General features: G+C 38.8%; 1 protein-coding gene across 6 annotated transcripts in view; it reads left to right on the top strand.

Annotated features, from left to right (window-relative positions):
* LOC104592681 (forkhead-associated domain-containing protein / FHA domain-containing protein) overlaps positions 1-19,102 on the top strand; it is a 41,357-nt gene that overhangs the window by 8,085 nt on the left and 14,170 nt on the right. For 2 of the 6 annotated variants that reach the window (XM_019196936.2, XM_019196935.2), the window contains exons 2-10: positions 4,934-5,068; positions 5,178-5,325; positions 12,232-12,531; positions 12,946-13,207; positions 13,464-13,630; positions 14,506-14,616; positions 14,884-14,935; positions 15,022-15,131; positions 15,237-15,365. In XM_019196936.2, coding sequence (XP_019052481.1) covers positions 4,934-5,068; positions 5,178-5,325; positions 12,232-12,531; positions 12,946-13,207; positions 13,464-13,630; positions 14,506-14,616; positions 14,884-14,935; positions 15,022-15,131; positions 15,237-15,365 — 1,414 coding nt within the window. The remainder of the gene's footprint in view (positions 1-4,933; positions 5,069-5,177; positions 5,326-12,231; positions 12,532-12,945; positions 13,208-13,463; positions 13,631-14,505; positions 14,617-14,883; positions 14,936-15,021; positions 15,132-15,236; positions 15,366-19,102) is intronic. The other 4 variants (XM_019196937.2, XM_010252123.3, XM_088901251.1 and 1 more) reach the window with 4 other exon arrangements.

The raw sequence follows: 19,102 nt of genomic DNA, 5'->3' as shown, positions 1-19,102 counted from the left end.
TATGGAGATTGTTGTATGGGAGAGTAAGAATGATGCTGAAATGTATAAGAAGTTGGTGGAGAGAAATAGGGTGTTTGAATTTCTCATTGGACTCAACCCTGAGTTTGACATCATTAGGCAAAATCCTAGCCAGAGATGAGGTTACTGTTTCCCAGGCATACGCTATGATAAGCAGTGAGGAGAGTAGGTGGCAGGTTCAGTTGCAGAGTCCACCTACAGAACACTTTGCACAGGCTGGAATAAAGCCAAAGGGTCCTATTGAGAAAAGGGAGTAAATATGTGAATATTGCAAGAAACCGAGGCATACAAAGGACACTTGCTGGAAGCTTCATTCTAAGCTTCTTCCTGATAGGTTTAAGAATAACAACAGCTCTAAGAAGGGCAGTCAGGTAGGAAAGCGTAAGACAACTAATGTTGCTATAGTACCTGAAGGAGGAAATAAGGGGAGTGAAGAAAAATCAACCATTGAGCAGTTGGCAGCAATGAAGGCGGGTTTTGAGAAGTATGGGAGGCTACTAAATCACTTGGAAGCTATTGTTTCTTCATCTCACTCTTCCAACAACAACACATCATCTTCATCTGCATTTGCTCACTCAGGTATTCGTGCTTCTGCAAATCATGCTTCAGTTTCAAGTAATCATAAAATCCCTTGGATTATTGATTCCGGTGCATCAGACCATATGACCAGCCTGTCTAATCTCTTATGCTCATACCACCTTCTCTCTGGAAAAGAGAAAATATCCCTTGCTGATGGGTCTCTTGCTCCCATCTCTGGTAAAGGGGATATAAAGACCTCTGACACCCTTTATTTATCCTCTGTCCTTCATGTTCCTAAACTTAACACAAACCTTTTATCTGTTAGCAGCTTAACTAAATCCATGAATTGTAGCATAACCTTTTTTCCCACTCATTGTGTTTTTTAGGACCTGCAATCTCAAAGGATGATTGGGAGTGGCCATGAGGTAAACGGAATATACTTGCTGGACACACCGGATAGAGCTTTTGAACCACCTCATGGAGTTGCCTTAGAGTCAGTTTTGTCAGTCTGTTAACAAAGTCTTGTTATGTCACTTTCGGTTTGGCCATTTGTCATTTTCTGCTTTGAGTAATTTGTTTCCAGATATGTTTAAGGGAGTGTCTATCGAGTCTTCATTGTGAATCGTGTGAACTGGCAAAGCATTGTAGACATTCTTATTCAGTAAGCAATAAAAGATCTCTTTCTCCTTTTCATATTGTTCACTCTGGCGTGTGGGGGCCATATCATTTGCCAACTATGGGGGGTTACAGGTACTTTATCCTTTTTATTGATGACTACTCTCGTTACACTTGGATTTATCTCATGAAATCCAGGGATGAAATACTAGCTATTGTGCAAAAATTTCATGAACTCATCCTCACCCAGTTTAACACTCAGATCAAAATATTCTGTTCTGATAATGCTAAGGAGTATTTTGAGAAAACCCTCTCCGCCTATCTTGAAATTTTTGGGGTTATTCGTCAAAGTTCTTGTTCTTACACTCCACAACAGAACGGGGTGGTGGAAAGGAAGAACAGACATGTGGTTGAAGTTGCCAGATCCCTCCTGTTTGCATCCCATGTTCCTATAAAATTTTGGGGAGATGTTGTTCTTACTGCTACTTTTTTTATCAACCGTATGCCCTCCCGGGTCCTTAACTTCAAAACCCCCTTTAGCCTTCTCTTCTCGGATGAGGATATTTTTTCTCTTCCTCTCCGTGTTTTTGGGTGCACTTGCTATGTGCATGTTCACAGTCATCAAAGGCACAAGTTTGAACCTAAGACTCATAAATGTGTTTTTTTGGGATATGCTTCCACACAGAAGGGATATTGCTGTTTTGATCCAGTTAGTGGCACCCGCTTTGTATATCGGGATGTCACATTTGCTGAGTTGACTCCTTTCTTTAGCATTTCTCCTGAGGGGGAGAAATATGAAGAGCCCTTTGCTATGTCTCCAGCTGTTCCTCTTCCCATTCCTCTTGAGTCCTATCATGAGGTGTCTACTTCTCCCATTGGACCTACCTCCGATATTCCTATTCCTCCTCCTCCTCCACCACATTCTCCTATAATTCCTCCTCATCATATTCTCCAAAGGTGGTACCAAAGGCACAGATTCAGACATGGGCAGGTTGTTTCTACTCCTACAGAAGAGTCTCTTGCTCCTCCCATCATTATTGAGGTAACAGGTCAGCCTTCTTCTGACCCATCTACATCTTTCCCAGACCTTGACCATCCTATTGCTCTCCGCAAGGGCAAGCGGAAGCGTACAGCCCATTGTATCTCCAAACACCTGTCTTATAGCCTTCTCTCTCCTTCCTACTACTCTTTTCTTGCTTCTGTTTCTTCTCATGTGATACCCAGGTCCATACCGGAAGCCTTATCTAAACCTTAATGGAGGGATGTTATGATGACTGAACTGGATGCTTTGCATAAGAACCATACCTGGGATATTGTTGACTTGCCTGAAGGGAAGGAACCAGTGGGTTGTAAATGGGTGTTTACCATTAAATATCACTCTGATGGATCTATTGAGAGGTTTAAGGCTAGGCTGGTTGCTAAGGGCTACACTCAGATGTAAGGTATTGACTATCTTGAGACATTTGCTCCTGTAGCTAAGATAACCTCAGCCAGGGTTTTGTTGTCTCTAGCCGCTACTTTTGATTGGCCCCTACACCAGTTTGATGTTAAAAATGCCTTCTTGAATGGAGACCTACATGAAGAGGTCTATATGTCTTTGCCTCAAGGGGTGTATGGGAAGGAAATGCAAGGCAAGGTGTGTAAACTGCATAAATCTATTTATGGTTTCAAACAGTCTCCTCGGGCTTGGTTTGAGAGGTTCAGGGCTGCTCTTGTCTCCTTTGGTTACACACAAACTCAATCTGATCATACCCTGTTCTTGAAGAGAAATGGCTCTCTGGTGACCTTGATAATTTATGTTGATGATATTGTGGTCACGGGTAATGACACTCAAGAGGTCAATAAACTAAAAAGATTTCTCAACTCTGAATTTGAGATCAAGGATTTGGGAGATCTTCGGTATTTTTTGGGCATTGAAGTTGCTAGATCTAAGGATGGTGTCTTCATTTCTCAGCGTAAGTATGTCTTTGACCTCCTTGCTGAGACTGGTAAACTTGGAGCTAAACCAATCTCCACTCCTATTGATGTCAATCATAAGCTTTTTGCTACAGATGGTGAGCTTTTATCTGATAAGGGGGTGTTTCAGAGACTGCTTGGGAAGTTGTTATATCTTTGCATGACTCGGTCAGATATTTCTGTTGAGTGGGCCAGTTTGTTTTGTTGAGTGGCCTGGTTTGTCTTTAGCTTGTTTTTATTTAATTAGGAAGTTGTTGGGCCTTTGGCCCATTAGTTTTTTATTTTTTAAAGTTGTGACTATTCAGTTTTAGTCGCCGCCCTACTAAGGGTATCCTTGTAATATCTTTAAGTTAAATATAAATCTAATGAGGGGCTGGTGGCTAGGGTTAACTTTTCTCATATCTCTAGTTGACCTCCTACTCTTTTCTTCTTCTCCTTCCTTCTCTACTGCTGAAATCTTCACCTTCCCCCTCTTTCTCTCACAAGAAGCTTGACTGAATCAGCAAATAGTGATTTCTACTATTTCCTATGCAGTAAGTGTTATTAGTCAATTTATGCATTCTCCTAGAGATTCGTTTAGCTGCTGCAGAAAGGGTTCTGTGTTACTTGAAAGGTACTCCAGGGAAAGGTATTCTATTTGCGAAACATGGACACATGAAGTTGGAAGCCTTTACTGATACTGATTGGGCAGGATGTATTGATGATAGGAGATCCACCTCAGGTTATTGTGCTCTAGTCGCCGGGAACATTGTGTCATGGGGGAGTAAGAAACAGTCTGTAATTGCTAGATCCTCAGCTGAAGCAGAATACAGGGCAATGGCACATGGTGTGTCAGAATTACTGTGGCTACGATCCCTTTTAGAAGAATTGGGGGTTGACTACGAGAAGCCAATGATGCTCTACTGTGACAACCAAGCAACTATCAACATTGCACATAATTCTGTTCAACATGACAGAACTAAGCACATTGAGGTTGATAGACATTTTATAAGGGAAAGAGTTTCCTCAGGAGAAGTTTGTTTGCCATTCATCACATCAGACGAACAATTGGCTGATATCTTGACCAAGGGAGTTCCAAGAGGGAAAATGACACACTATATAAGCAAGCTGGGCATGATTGACATCTATGCTCAGCTTGAGGGGGAGTGTAAAGAGACTGGGCCAAATGGGTCCTAGTATCTTCTCTTGTAATATCTTTTCTTTTCTTGTTGGCTAATGAGCCTCTCTTAATGGGCCTGTTATTTCTTTTTGTTTAATCTCTTTATGTTACTGCCTAGCTGGCCGCCCACTTAAGGGCATACTTGTCATTATTCTAACATTAATTCTTAATAAAAAAGGATTAGAGGAGAAAGGGAAGATAATTCGAACCTTTCTTCTTCTTCCTTCTCTTTTTGCCATCTTCTTCTCTTGTACTTCTGCTCTTACTTCTCTTCTTCCTTTTTTCCCTCTAATCTTCAAGCTTACACCTAATAGTTGAGGACTGATTTACATATTGGGGTCGTCTACATGATAAACTTAAATCATTTCTTATAAAGCAATATCTATCATTGAATTATAAGCACTTAAAATCATTTCTGGTAAAGCAATATCTATCATTGAATTATAAGCACTTAAATCATTTCTTGTAAAGCAAATGCTCTTCCATAATTAAAAGAAAATAAAAAATTATATGACCATCACCAGATTCTTCAATAATGACTCAAGGTATTTTATCTCTCTTTCTCTCTTATTATTAGGCTTCTGATTTTGAATTTTGAATACTTTTTCTTTTCTTTTTTCTTTTTATAATTTATGTACCCCAACGTAAGAGATTTTTGTTGCACAGGTTTTTATCATACTGCGAAGTCCCCAACCATCTTCCAATAACGATTGCATGCCATAATACTGAAAGATGTTGGAATTCTAATCCTGATAAAAGAATCTCAGTTCCGTATTCAGATTTTCCAAACTTGGTAGTAGTGTAAGTAACATCATTATCTTTGCTATTGGAAGCCATATATATATATATATCAAAAGTTGCAGTTTCTAATAATCAATAGCTTTCTAATATGTGTTGTTTCTCATTATAGTAATCCACCATTTCCTGAGGTTATAGCCTTTGGTAGAAATCAAGACAAGAGACAAGGCATTGGATGCCACCATCCAAAGCTGCTTGTTTTGCAAAGAGAAGACAGCATCCGTGTTGTTGTAACTTCAGCAAATTTAGTGTCAAAACAGGTGATTATTATTATTATTTTTTTGTGCAAGCCTATGAGTCACACATTATGAGATGTTTGTTTGCATAGTTCTTGTTCTTTTTATCAAAATAAAAATTCATATTTTCTTTATATTTAAATATTCATTTACATTGGTACCCATAAACCTCCTTTTCTTTTTATTTATTTATTTATTTTATTTTATTTTTTTTGGGGGGGGGGGAGGTGCACAACATAAACATTTCCTTTAAGTAAGGTTACTTTCATGTGATCCTTGATTATTGGGTTGATGAGATATTGAGTTAGGATCTTTGATCTATGGGTTATTGTCCACATAATGGTTGTGAAGAAATTCATGCAACAGTGGAAAGAAAGAGTTTCATCACCAGTCAGATACTGTCCTGCTTGTGTGCAATGACAAGATGTTCACCTATTTGTTGATTTGATCCCACAGGTTATTCCAGCCCTAAACGTATTTTTACTAAACCTTAAACTTCAAACTTTCTGAAGTATTTTTTCTCTTTGATCTATGGGTTGATGAGATATTGGGTTAGGGTCTTTGATCTATGGGTTTTTCCCACATCACGGTTGTGAAGAAATTCATGTAAGAGTGGAAGGAGTTTCATCACAAGTCAGATATTGTTCTGCTTGTGTACAAGGACAAGATGTTCACCTATTTGTTGATTTAACCCCACAGGTTATTCCAGCCATAAACATATTTTTACTAAACCTTAAATTTCAAACTTTTTGAAATATTTATTTTCTTAGTTGAATCAATATCAGGAAAAATACTTCGTCCCCTTCACATGCTATACAGATACCGCCATTAGTTGCAGCTATGAGGTTCAATCAATGTTTTGAAAAGCGAAATCATATTGTAAATCGTAAGTTTATTTCTATTTTTTATAAACTTGTCAAAAAATTAAATATAGATATATTAAAAGGCTAAATATTTATATAGGAAAGTGACTTTATCCTATTTTTAATCTATATATACCATATATGCACCTGAAATAATAGAATTTACCACTTATACAATAGAAGCCTGAGATGATATAATCAAGTTTGACTTGCAAGTCAAATCCACATATAGTGGCTCTTTAGCCTACATATGATGGAAACTATACTCAATTTTTAGTCTTAAATAACGTAAATAAATCATTTTCTAGTTAAGGGCTTTATAAAGAATCTCCCTTGACAAAACTAAATATAAGCAAAAACATAACAAAGTAAAGAACTAATTCTTAATTGAATTTATTTGAATTGTATAAATCATAAGATTTATGAATCAAATTGTAGGATTCAAACATAAATCATAAATTTTTTGCAGAAAAGGATTTGGACATAAGATTTGAATCAAAACCCTTGGGATTCATGATTCAGATTGTGAATTGTATCATAAATCGTAAGATTTTGACAACATTTGAAAGTTCTACTTTGAGATGTCTTCTGGAAAATTTTGAGGAGGTACTGAGCATGGTGGGACTACCATATTGTGATTGTTGACTTCTAGAAACGCTAACTAGTTGCACGCGGCTAACCTTTCTAGAACTAATTAAGATGAAAAGGCTAACCTTAATGGAGTAATCAAACCTCTTATGCAATTCAGTCCCAAACCTCACCCTATAATACTCCTTTCTATGCTTGAAGAAGGGAGAAAGAAGGACTTCGATCATCTCCTCTTTCTCCTCTCTAATCTTTTATTAATCTTACTAAGATTCCATAAATTACAAGTCTGCCCTTAAGTGGGCATCCACCTCATTAGCATACTTATAAAACATAAAGAGAATTAAAGGCCCATATAGAAAAGGCCCATTAAGAACAAATAACAAGAAGAACTAATCAATAAGATAGAAATGGGCTAAGGCCCATTCATCCCAGTCTCTTTAGGAACCGGCTTGCTTATATAGTGAACTGGCTTTCCTTTAGGAACACCTTTTGTCAAAACATTAACAAACTGTTCTTCAAAAGCAATAAATGGCAGGCAAACTTCTCCTGAAGCAACTCTCTCCCGTATAAAGTGCCTGTCAATTTCTATGTGTTTATTTCTGTCATGTTGAACAAGATTATGTGCAATGTTGATAGTGGCCTGGTTGTCAATATAATATCATTGGCTTCTCACAGTCTATACCCAATTCTTCTAAAAGTGATCTCAACCACAAAAGTTCTGAAACTCCATGTGCCATTGCCCTGTACTTTGCTTCAGTCGAGGATCTAGCCACTACAGACTGCTTCTTACTCCTCCATGATACAATGTTCCCTGCCACCATAGCATAGTAACCTGAAGTGAACCTCCTATCATCAATACATCCAACCCAGTTAGCATCAGTGAATGCTTCCAGCTTCATGTGTCCATGCTTAGCAAACAAGATACCTTTCCCTGGAGTCCCTTTTAGATAACATAGGACCCTCTTAGTAGCTGCTAAATGTGTATCTTTGGGAGAATGCATGAACTGACTAATTACACTAACTTCCTAACTAGTCTCTAGAACACTCCCGTATTAGTCAACAATTCACCATCAATAGTTAGTTTATGATTTAGGTCTATAGGAGTGGAAGTTGGTTGAGCACCTAGTTTGCCAGTCTCTGCAAGAAGATCAAGAACATACTTACGTTGAAAAATGAAGATACCATCCTTAGACCTGGCAACATCAATTCCCACCAGGGCAAAAGTCTCTAGGTAATCAATACCATACATCTGAGTGTATCTTTTAGCAACCAAACGGGCCTTAAATCTTTTAATAGTACCATCTAAATGATACTTGATAGTGAACACCCACTTACAGCCAACCAGTTGTTTTGCCTCGGGCAAATCCACAATTTCCTAGGTATTGTTCTTATGCAAAGCATCTAATTCAGTCATCATAGCATCCTTCCATTTTGGTTTGGATAAGGCTTTTGGGACAGATCTGGGAGTCACGTTTGTGGAAACAAAGGCAAAAAAGGAATAGTAGGAAGGGGAAAGAAGGCTGTAGGACAGGTGTTTGAAATGCAATGAGCTATACATTTTCGTTTGCCTTTGTGAAGAGAAATAGGGAGATCAAGGTCAGGGAAGGTATTAGAAGTGAATAAAAGGGGGCTGACCTGTTACCTCAGTAGTGATGGGAGATCAAGGTCAAGAAAAGCTCATTTGAAGGTGTGGAAACAACTTGCACATCCTTGAGTCTTTGTCTCTGGTACCACCTTTGAACAATAGGATGAGAAGAAAATGTGGGAGGATGAGTAGGAGGAGGGGATGCAGGAACATGAGAAGAATACCCAATAGAAGACTCAGTGAGAGGAAACTCAATGGGGATTGGAAGAGGGATAAATGGTGACATCGCAAACAACTCCTCTGAATGCTTCCCCTCAGGAGAAGTACCAAAGAAAGGAACAAGCTCAACAAATGTGACATCTCTAGAAACAAAGCGAGTGCCACGAATTGGATCAAAACAACTACCCCTTTTGTGTGGAAGCATATCCCAAGAAGACACACTTATGTGCTTTAGGCTCAAACTTATGTCTCTGATGATCGTGAATATGAACATAACAAGTGCACTCAAACACTCGGAGAGGAAGAGAGAAGAGATCCTCATTTGGAAATAGGAGGCTAAAGGGGGTTTTAAAACCCAAAACTTGGGAAGGCATCTAGTTTATCAAATATGTAGCTGTAAAGACAACATCCCCCCAAAACATAACAGGAACATTAGAAGCAAAAAGGAGGCACCTTGCAACCTTAACCACATGTTGGTTCTTCCTTTCCGCCACTCCATTTTGTTGTGGAGTGTAGGAACAAGAACTCTGATGAATAACTCCAAAGGTATCAAAGTAGGAGCAAAGGCTCTTTTCAAAATATTCCTTTACATTATTAGATTGGAATATTTTGATTCGAGTATTAAACTGGGTAAGAATAAGTTCATGAAATTTTTGTACAATATTTGGCACTTCACCCCAGGATCTCATAAGGTAAATCCAGGTGTAACGAGAGAAATAATCAATGAAAATGATGAAATACTTGTAACTCCCATAGCAGATAAATGATATGGCCCCCACACATTGGAGTACACAATATAGAAAGGAGAAACTAATATTTTATTACTCACTGAAAAGGATTGTCTACAATGTTTTGCAAATTCACATGACTCACAATGAAGAATCGATAGGGATATTCCCTTAAAACATTTCTGGAAACAAATGATTCAAAGTTGAAAAAGACAAATGACCAAATCTTAAATGACATAACATGACTCTATCAACTGACTCTGATGAGATAAGCTCCAAAGCTACTCCACTAGGTGGTCCGGGACTTCGATAAGAGATATCTAGCAAATATATTCCATTCGCCTTATGGCCACTCCCAATCATCCTCTGAGTTTTCAAGTTCTGAAAAATACAATGAATAGGAAAGAAGGTTACGTTGCAATTCATTGATTTAGTTAAGCTATTAACAGATAAAGGGTTAGTGTTAAGTTTGGGAACACGGAGGACATAGGACAATACAACGGAGTCAAAGGCTCTAATATTCCTTTTACCAGAGATGGGAGCAAGAGACCCATTGGCAAGGGAAATCTTCTCTCTACTAGAGAGGAGCTTGTATGAACAAAAAAGGTAAGATATGTTGGTCATATGGTTTGATACACCAGAATCTATAATCCAAGGAATTCTACGATTTCCTGAGGTTGTAACATAATTTGCAGAAGCACGAATACCTGAATGGGAAAATGCGGATGAAGAGATGTTGCCTAAGGAGGAAGCTACAACAATAGTCTCCAAGTGATTAATTAACCTCCCATATCTCTCAAATTCTGCCTTCACTACTGTTTGCTACTCCACAACAGATTTTTCTTCACTTTCTCTATTTCCACCTTCAGATGTTGTAGCAACATTTGCATTCTTGGGCTTTCTAGACTAACCACCTTTCTTAAAGTTGTTGTTGTTGTTCTGAAACCTATCTGGAAGAAGATTTGGATGAAGTTTCCAACAAGTATCCTTAGTATGTTTTGGTTTCTTGTAGTATTCACATATCACCTCTTTCTTCTCAGTTGGCCCCTTTGGTTTTATTTCAGTATGTGCAAAATGTTTTGGAGGTGGTGGACCCTGTAACTGTGCCTGTCGCTTGCTCTCTTCACTGCTCACTATAGAATATGCCTGAGCAAGTGTTACTTCATCCTTGGCCAAAATATTCTATCTCATAATATCAAATTCAGGGTTGAGTCCTGTAAGAAACTCAAACATTCTATTTCTTTCCACAAACTTTCTGGATGTCTCCGCATCCTTGGTGCTATCCCATACAACTGCTTCCATAACATCAATCTCCTGCCATAGTAACTTCAACATTGAGTAGTAGATAATTACACTCTTCTCCCCCTGTTTCAGTTTTTTCACATCATTCTTCAGTTTGTAGGCTCTTGCAACATTCAATTTCTAAGGATATGTTTCTGTAACACTATCCTAAATCTCCTTAGTTGAAGTCATCCAAAGATAATGTTGACTTGTGTGGGGCTGCATAGAATTTATGCAGGACAGTCTCTTCCGGTTCTCATATGTAGGACAGTCTCTTCCGGTTTCTCTTTACTGCCCGTGAGAAACCCTAGTTTATCTCTACTATAGACATGAATCTTTATAGATTATGCCCAAGCTAAATAATTTGTTCCATCAAGTTTGATTGTAGTCACTCCTGTCAAAATGGAATCTACGGGACCAACTCCCGTCACTAGGATCTGCTTCATCTCACTTTCAGATTGCTCCATTGATCAAGCGAAAATAAAAAAAACAAGGTTTTCAAGCTTTATAGACCTAACTGAGGTCAGTTCAGCACTTAAAAGTCCCAAAACTAGGGTTTCACTGTACCTGACATCCAGGGAGAAAGAGAGAAGCAGTCGCTCCTACCAGAGCTTCCCAAACCTCTTTCAACTGCAACCGCCCACTTTTGGAGATCAAAAGGAACCCTCCAAGCCTTGAGTGCCACACCCAAACAGTCTCTTTAACCTATAACTAGAAAATTAAAGGCCCATTAAGAACAAATAACAAGAAGAACTAATCAATAAGATAGAAATGGACTAGGGCCCATTTGGCCTAGTCTCTCTACAGCTTCATTGTCCATTTTCTTCCACCCATGTGTCCTTGCTTTCTCTAGCATTAGCTTGCATGTAGCCTCAATGATAGCCCTAGCATACAGTGGGACAGCTATATTAGATTTTATTTAATAATGAAAACCATGAAAATAAAAGCATTTTAAGAGAAAATGGAAGGAGATTCAAGAATGATGATTGAGTGGCTGCAAAATGGAGAGGAAACTCTTTGGTCATACAAAACGAAAAAAAAAGAACAGGTGGCAGACTAGAGATATGCGAGTGAAATAACAATGGGTACAAAGGACAGCAAACACCATGGCTGATGCCTTTGTTAAACAAGGGGTGGAGAGGGGTCATATTTTCTGAGACCAAGAGACCCGAAGGATGACTAAAGAGACCAAGAGACCAGTAGCATAATCAGTCTACAAGCAAGCCCAAAATAGCCCCCCCCCCCCCATTTACTCCTTGCTTAGCTAGAGCATCAGCCATTCCATTTGCTGACCTTCTTACCCAATTAAAACTGTACCATTAACTCCCTTGGTAAGTACGAAATTTCCCTTTTCTGTTGCCTGAAAGGCCATGCTCCTCCTAAACTTCTTGCAAGGTCCCTTTTGCTTTTTGTCTTATGAGGGGGAAGCATTGAAAGATTCTAGTGGACAAGCATCTCCTAAACACTTGTGATGTTGTACAAGGGAAGAGGATCTGAAGATGCTTTCAATGGTTTAGGTCTAAAGTTTTGGAGTTTGGGTTTGTGGGGATTGGTGAGGTCCATGGGTGGGCATATAACATTTCTTAGATTTTCTGACAAATTGAAATGAGTTATTTTCAGCTACATGTTGAGTGCTTGGACATCTGGGTTTTGTTTGCTTTTGCAGTGGAGTAGTGTAACCAATACTGTTTGGTGGCAAGATTTTCCGAGCAGAAATGCACCTGATTATTCATCTCTTTTTACACATCCTTCTGATGGTGAAACTCTTCAAGATTTAAATTCAGATTTTGCTTCTCAGCTGGCTGGATTTATGGCATCTCTTGTAGTTGATGCACCTAGTCAGGCATATTGGATCATAGAATTGACTAAGTATGACTTTGGAGGGGCTGTTGGACATTTGGTTGTTTCAATCCCAGGAATGCATCTTCAAAAGACTCATCCATCAGAATGCATGCATGTCTTATCTGTAAGTATGGTTTTCTTCTCTCTCTCTCTCTCTCTCTCTCTTTTGCATCTTTTGAAAACAGGAAATGAACTAATATGAATTTGTAACAGTTACCTGACACTTCTACTTAGTGCTTCCCCTTTGTATGCCTATGCATGCCTTCAAGTTTCTGGATATATAGCATGTTTCTTGTGCAATAGGTTGATCATAAGTTGCCAAAGATTAGTGCTTATACATGCATGGGATATTCAAATGTTAAAAACTACTATTTTGTCTTGGTTATTGTTTGATTGCTTCTAAGGAGTTAATTAACCAATACCCCACTGTCTGATATCTTAGGGCGAGCTTACTTGAACAACATGGTTTTTTCCTCCCATTTCAAAAGAATGTTGTATTGTAAAAGGAGTCCTTAACTCATACAGTTTACTAATAAAGCAGGCAATATGTGCTTCCCGGTCATCAGGCATGAAATTCTTTGGTTCTATTGAAACATCTGTAGTGGGTTTAAACCACCGGTTTCATACCGCAGCTGATTCAGAAGGTGTGCAGCTTAAAATGCTTGCTTCTTTTCTCTCAAAGTGCAGTGAAAATGCATACGGACTGTCTGAAGTTGTCTTAAGAAGAAACACTAATATACCTGCAGATGTAAATGCTATTAGTGTTCTCATTTCTGACTTGGATGAATTCTCTGAGGGAGGTAACTTCACAAAGATCTCCTATGCCTTATAGATATTTCTTTTCTCCCCTTGTTTAATTTTTTCTGCATTCCTCTATGGAGGTTTCATGAAATTTTGATTGGAATATCATGAAAATACCTAGACAAATGCTTTATTTTATCATTTACTCTATGTGATGTAGTTCCATCCTTGTTTTTCTTCTCATTTTATTTTGTTTTCATCTTTCCATATAAGAAATGTTCCTAGCTAATTATATTGTCATACCCTTTGGACCAGATTACATTCAACTTGGTTTTCTGCCTAGAGATGTGGCAAAGTGGGTAGCTCCTTTATGTGATGCTGGCCTTTTCAGTTTCTCTGCTTGTATTTGTCGTAAAGAAGCACTAAAAGCTGCATTAGAAGGAAGAAACGACAAAGTTCTGATGATATTGTATGTGTCACAGGCATGTCCTTTCTGTTACTCACATATTTGTTTTCTATGATACTCTTGTTGGGGAGGCTGCACCAAACCTTGATGGTTCATGCCATTGGCAAGCCTGTATGTGCATGGTCATGGAAGAGTTTGTGAAGGGGATGCAAAAGGGAAGTGTTAGGGCGCATATCCTGACACTAAAAAAGAAGCTACTTTTGGCACGTAGCACTAGTAGGCAAAAAGCTACTTTTGGCACAATTTGGAAGGTTTCTTTTGAGCCAAGGAGAGTGGGTAAAGGAGGGGAATATGCAGAGTACCCCCATTTTTATCCTATTATCCTGGGCCTGAAGATATCTCCTATAAAATGACCCCAACCAATGGGATAAGTGGCAAAACCAAGGGAATTAATGTTGGTACTCTGGATGTTGAAGTCGGTGTTTTAAAAGCAAGAAATACAACTAAAGTTCAAGGGGTTCCTAGAGCCTGAGGCACAAGGCAAGGTGTGCACCTGAATGAAGCACTAAAATAGTATCGTATGTAGCCTTGTATGTTATTCGTGCAGTGGAGTTTCTATTTTGTAGGTTAGGAAGAGGAGGTCACGCTTTTCTTTTTGGCTGATGTTGTCTATTGTCTTTTTCTGGTTGATGTGGTCATTGATTTTTAGGGTTTTGTGGTGTCTTAGGCTTATAAGGCTAGTTCTCTTCTCTTCTTTGGTGATTTCTTATAGATCTTGTATCTTCTTTTTTATTGTAATGAAAATTTTCCTTTATTATCAAAAAGTAAGGAAGTTGTTTCCCAAGTCAATCTGTTCCAAGTTTTTGGAGTCTGCTAAGTAGCAAATCCTGCAACCAATAAAATGTTTTCATTTTTGGTCTGTCATATGACATCTTTGATTTTAATGTGCAGGGACCTAACTTTTCAGAAATACAAAAGGTGATGAAACCTGAGCATGTTCCTGCAATATGTTCACTCGTTGCATCAGTTCAGAGGTGCTTTGGCCTCTGGCGATTACAAGAGGTAATGATTGTAGAGTCAACTAACTTTGGTCTGCTCATATTCCACTTTTTTTTTTTCCTTTTTCCATCTTTTAGAGTTGTAATTTAAATTTTTGAATCAACACTTTCCAATCATTGGAGATAGATATTCCTGCACATGTAATGTACTATTACTTTCACATTTGTTGGTTTTGCCATCTGCAAGCTCCTTGGGGACTGCTTCTTTCTAACCTGATTCTTATAGAACATTCACTTTTCCTTTACTCTTGGTTCTTTTGCTTCATACAAGGTACTGGGTCGATACAAGTGGCCTGAATCACTTGAAACTGATTTTGTTTATGGTGAGTGATTTGCATGGTTGTAGACTATTTTTAAAGCTATTGAGGAGCATCTGTCATGATTTTGCTTTGCTATTCTGTTTGTTAAGGTTCATCCTCAATTGGTACATCAGTCAATGCAAACTTTTTAGCTGCATTTTCGGCAGCTGCTGGAAAGAGGTCATTCCAATTCTCCGAGTCGGAGGAATCTGATCCAGAGGTAGCATACATTTTACAATCATCTGGTTCATTGTAAACAAACTCAAAAAGTTAAATTAGTGTAAATTTTCTAATGAGTTCAGTTATTCATCCATGCCTTTGACAGTGGGGCTGTTGGAATGCTAGTCAAGAATTAAGAAGTCCATCTATGAGAATAGTCTTCCCTACCATTGAAAGAGTGAAAGGTTCATCTTGTGGAATCTGGCCTTCTAGACATGTGCTGTGCTTTTCAGAGGTATGGATTTAGTTGCCTTTGTTTGCACTGTACATAAAAAGCCAATTTTGGATATGAGTTCTGGTGGACATCTATTCCAATGTTGGGCATTCAATATGCAAACTAGGGATGGAATTTTTTTTAACCCAACCCACTTATTTATTATGGGTTGGATTGAATGTTCTAATCAATGTTGTCAGACTCGGACCATTCAGAAAACTGGAAAGGCTATTGGATCACATGTCGAGTGGTCTGAGTACTTCGTTGATCTAGTGATCTGTGATGTCATATGTAATCATATAAAATATTGTGGTTAGATGACTCTTTTCATGGTTCCATACAGCAGAGAGATTGGGCCGAATAGGCCCTAGTGCTCTTTACTTTCTTGTCTTCTTTGTATTTATGCTAATGGGTCTTGTCCATATGTGCCTGTTAACTACTTTTTATTCCTTTTATGTTATGTTTATGATCTGGCTGCCCCATTAAGGCATCATTATGATCATGCCCAATGTGATTAAGTTAATAAAAGTAATTAGGAGAAAGGAGAGTGAATTGATCGAACTCTCTTCTCCTTCTCCCTTCTTCTCTCACCATCTTCTTCCTCTCCTGATTTCTTCTATCTCTTCCTCTTTTCTTCTACTTTCAGATTGAAAATTTTATTTTATCCTTTGGGTTGATTTTCTTCTTGGTATCAGAGTAACATTGTCTTCTTCTTTCCTTTTAATCCCATACACCCTTCAATTGGAAGAGTATATGGAGAGTTAGTGATGTAGTAGGGCTGGAACAAACTATCACAAGATAGAAAGACAGAGGAAGAGAGAGAGAGAGAGGAGAGGAGAAAGGGTAGAGGAAGAGAAAAGAGAGAGAAATCCCAAGGAATCACTCCAAGGGGTTCTAGAATCGCTCTAGGGTTTGTAGGAATCACTCCATACAGCAAACTTGCAAGAGAGCTCTAAAGAAATCTTCATTCATTCATTAGCTCGAGAATACATCTATTTATAGAGTGACTTGTGTGGCCCGAATACTGTTCACCATAATTACAAAAATGTCACTCCTTGTCTTGTGCATCAAGAAACACAATAGCTTTCTATCTACTAATGCAAATCAACTGAAAATTGAGAGACAAACACTACTAAGCTAGAGGAGCAAGATGCTATAGCCCAAATCCACATAGGACTGGTCAAAATGACAATAATACCCCTGACCAGATCAGTCCAAGTCCCAAGAGTCTTCCCCATGCCAAATCAGAACCTGTTTGTTGGCCTTCTTCTTATGAGAATAGGTCTTATAATGCTTGGACTGATTCCCACCAGTTAGATTGTTGATTTTTCTTAGTTGATTACTAATGTTGCCTAGTTTGAGAGAGGTTTAGAGACCTAAAATCTAGCTTTTGGGATGCCAAGAAGTTGCTGTTTTTCCTCTTGCCCAAAGCCCTAGTCGACTAGAGAGATTTACTATTAAGGGCTAAGGGAGCTGAGTTAGGCTAGTGCTCAGAGCTTGGTAGATATTATTTGACTTCTAGAGGAGATTGATTCCAATTGAGAAGGTTTCTAGAGTCCCTGCTTGGAGTGGCTGCAATTCTCTCATTTCTCCTAGGTTGTAGGGCTTGGTGAAACTCCAAAATCTTGTGTTTTCAGTGTTGGATTGACTACAAGTTAGTCTATCTAGGATAGTAATACCATATTTTTATTTCCATTTGATCAGTAGAAGAGTCGACAACTGAGACAAAGCAAAACCCAAAGCCCGGTGTTGGTCCGATAGGGTTCATAGAATCTTTGTTGAATGTTATGACTACAATCAATAGATGGAACAAATTACTTGGCTTTGGCACAATCTATATGAATTCATGTTTGTGGTAGAGGCAATACACTTCCTCTTTCCTTTTCGGAGTGCAATAGGGAAATCTAGGTCATCTACAATGAGGCATACCTGGATCTGTGTCAGTCGAACTTGGAATCTCCAATGAGCCAATAGGGAGTAACGTGGGTTCCTCTACTGTGGAATCAACCTCCCTGTGTTGTCGTGTAAACCACTGAGAAGTAGGACGCAATGGAGGTGGCAAAGCGGGTGGAGTAGGTGGGTCAAACATTGGAGTGGACAAAGGACTTGGAACAGGAAGTGGTATAGATTGTTCACTTCCTTCCCCAAAACACTCCCCCTGAGAAGATCCCCTCGAGAAAAAAAGGTGTGGACTCAAAAACGGTGATATCCATAGTAACATACTGGCTCCCAGAGACTGGATGATCATAACAACAATACCCCTTCTGATTTCCTGCATACCCAAGGAAGACAAACTTCTTTGCCTTAGGGTCCAACTTTAAGTGACGAGGATCAAGAACATGGACAAAGCATACACATCCAAAAAACCCTTGGAGGAATATGGAACATCTCCCCCTCAGGAAAAGGAAGGCTGAACAGAGTGCTATATCCAAGAACACGAGAAGGCACCTGATTAATCAAAAAGTTGTTGTAAGAACTGCATCACCCCAAAAACGAACCAAAACTATAGAACTCAACATCATGCTTCTTGCTACTTCTAGAATATGTTTGTTCTTCCTTTTTGCTAAACCATTCTGTTATGGAGTGTATATACAACTGCTCTGGTGGACTACTCCATGCTCCAGTAGGTATGGTGCCTGGTTTTTTTAAAGTATTCCTTGGCATTATCTGATCTAAACACTTTTACTCGTTCCTCAAATTGTGCCAACACCATCTGATGGAACTATTGAACCAAAGAAGGTACCTCATCACGGGATTTCATCAAATATATCCAAGAGTGTCGAGAATAATCATCCACAAAAAGAAGAAAATACTGATAGCCACCCATATAGGAAATACTGTATGGCCTCCACACATTAGTATAAACAATATTAAAAAAAGAAGAACATCTTTTATTGCTTGCTTTAAAGGAATGTCTACAATGCTTTCCAAGTTGGCAACCCTCACACTCCAAGCTAGACAAACTAACAGGCTCGAATAATTTTGGAAACGAAAAACGGAAAGAAGCAAAAGACAAATGCCCTAACCGATTATGCCAAAGCATAATCTGACCCATTGACTTTGACTCATTGTTCCCGTTGACATGATGACTCTGATGACTGGGAAGCTCATCAAGAAGATAGATTCCGTTCACCTCATGACCACTCCCAATCGTCCTCTTTGATTCTTTGTCAAGCTACTAACAGACAAAAGATTAGTGCTCAGTCTAGGAACTTGAAGGACAGAAGGTAGGGTAATGGTGTTGGTTATCTTGACAGACCCTTTTCTAGCAATGAGAACATGTGATCCATCAGCTGCGGAAGCTCTATCTATGCCAATGCAGAGGTGATATGAGGAGAAAATGGTAGAAATATTGGTCATATGTTTTTAGGCTTTAGAGTCTATAATCCAGAGAGGTCCCCCCTTACTTATGGTGGATACATAATTTGTAGTGGCATGTGAACTACCTGTATGTGCAAACAAAGTAGAATGGCTACCTCCTGATCCACTTGCACCTTGATGTCCACCTGATGTTGAGTCGGAATTGGCTGTATCCCTCTGATTCAAAAACTGCCCATATCTCTCTAATTTGGCCCTCATTGCAGTTGCTGCAACAGACACTAGAGAAGCTGTAGTAGGTGGTCCTGATAAATCACTAGTCATTGCCATATTCACATTTCCCTTCTTGTTTTTGAGCCAGCTCGGTATAAGGTGTGGGTAAAGCTTCCAACAGGTATCTCTAGTATGTTTGAGTTTCTTACAATATTCACAAATCGGAT

The sequence above is a fragment of the Nelumbo nucifera genome, chromosome 3 (assembly GCF_055504915.1).
Source record: "Nelumbo nucifera cultivar China Antique chromosome 3, China Antique-T2T, whole genome shotgun sequence".
Classification (NCBI taxonomy): Eukaryota; Viridiplantae; Streptophyta; class Magnoliopsida; order Proteales; family Nelumbonaceae; genus Nelumbo; species Nelumbo nucifera.
This window is presented reverse-complemented; position numbering and strand designations above follow the sequence as displayed.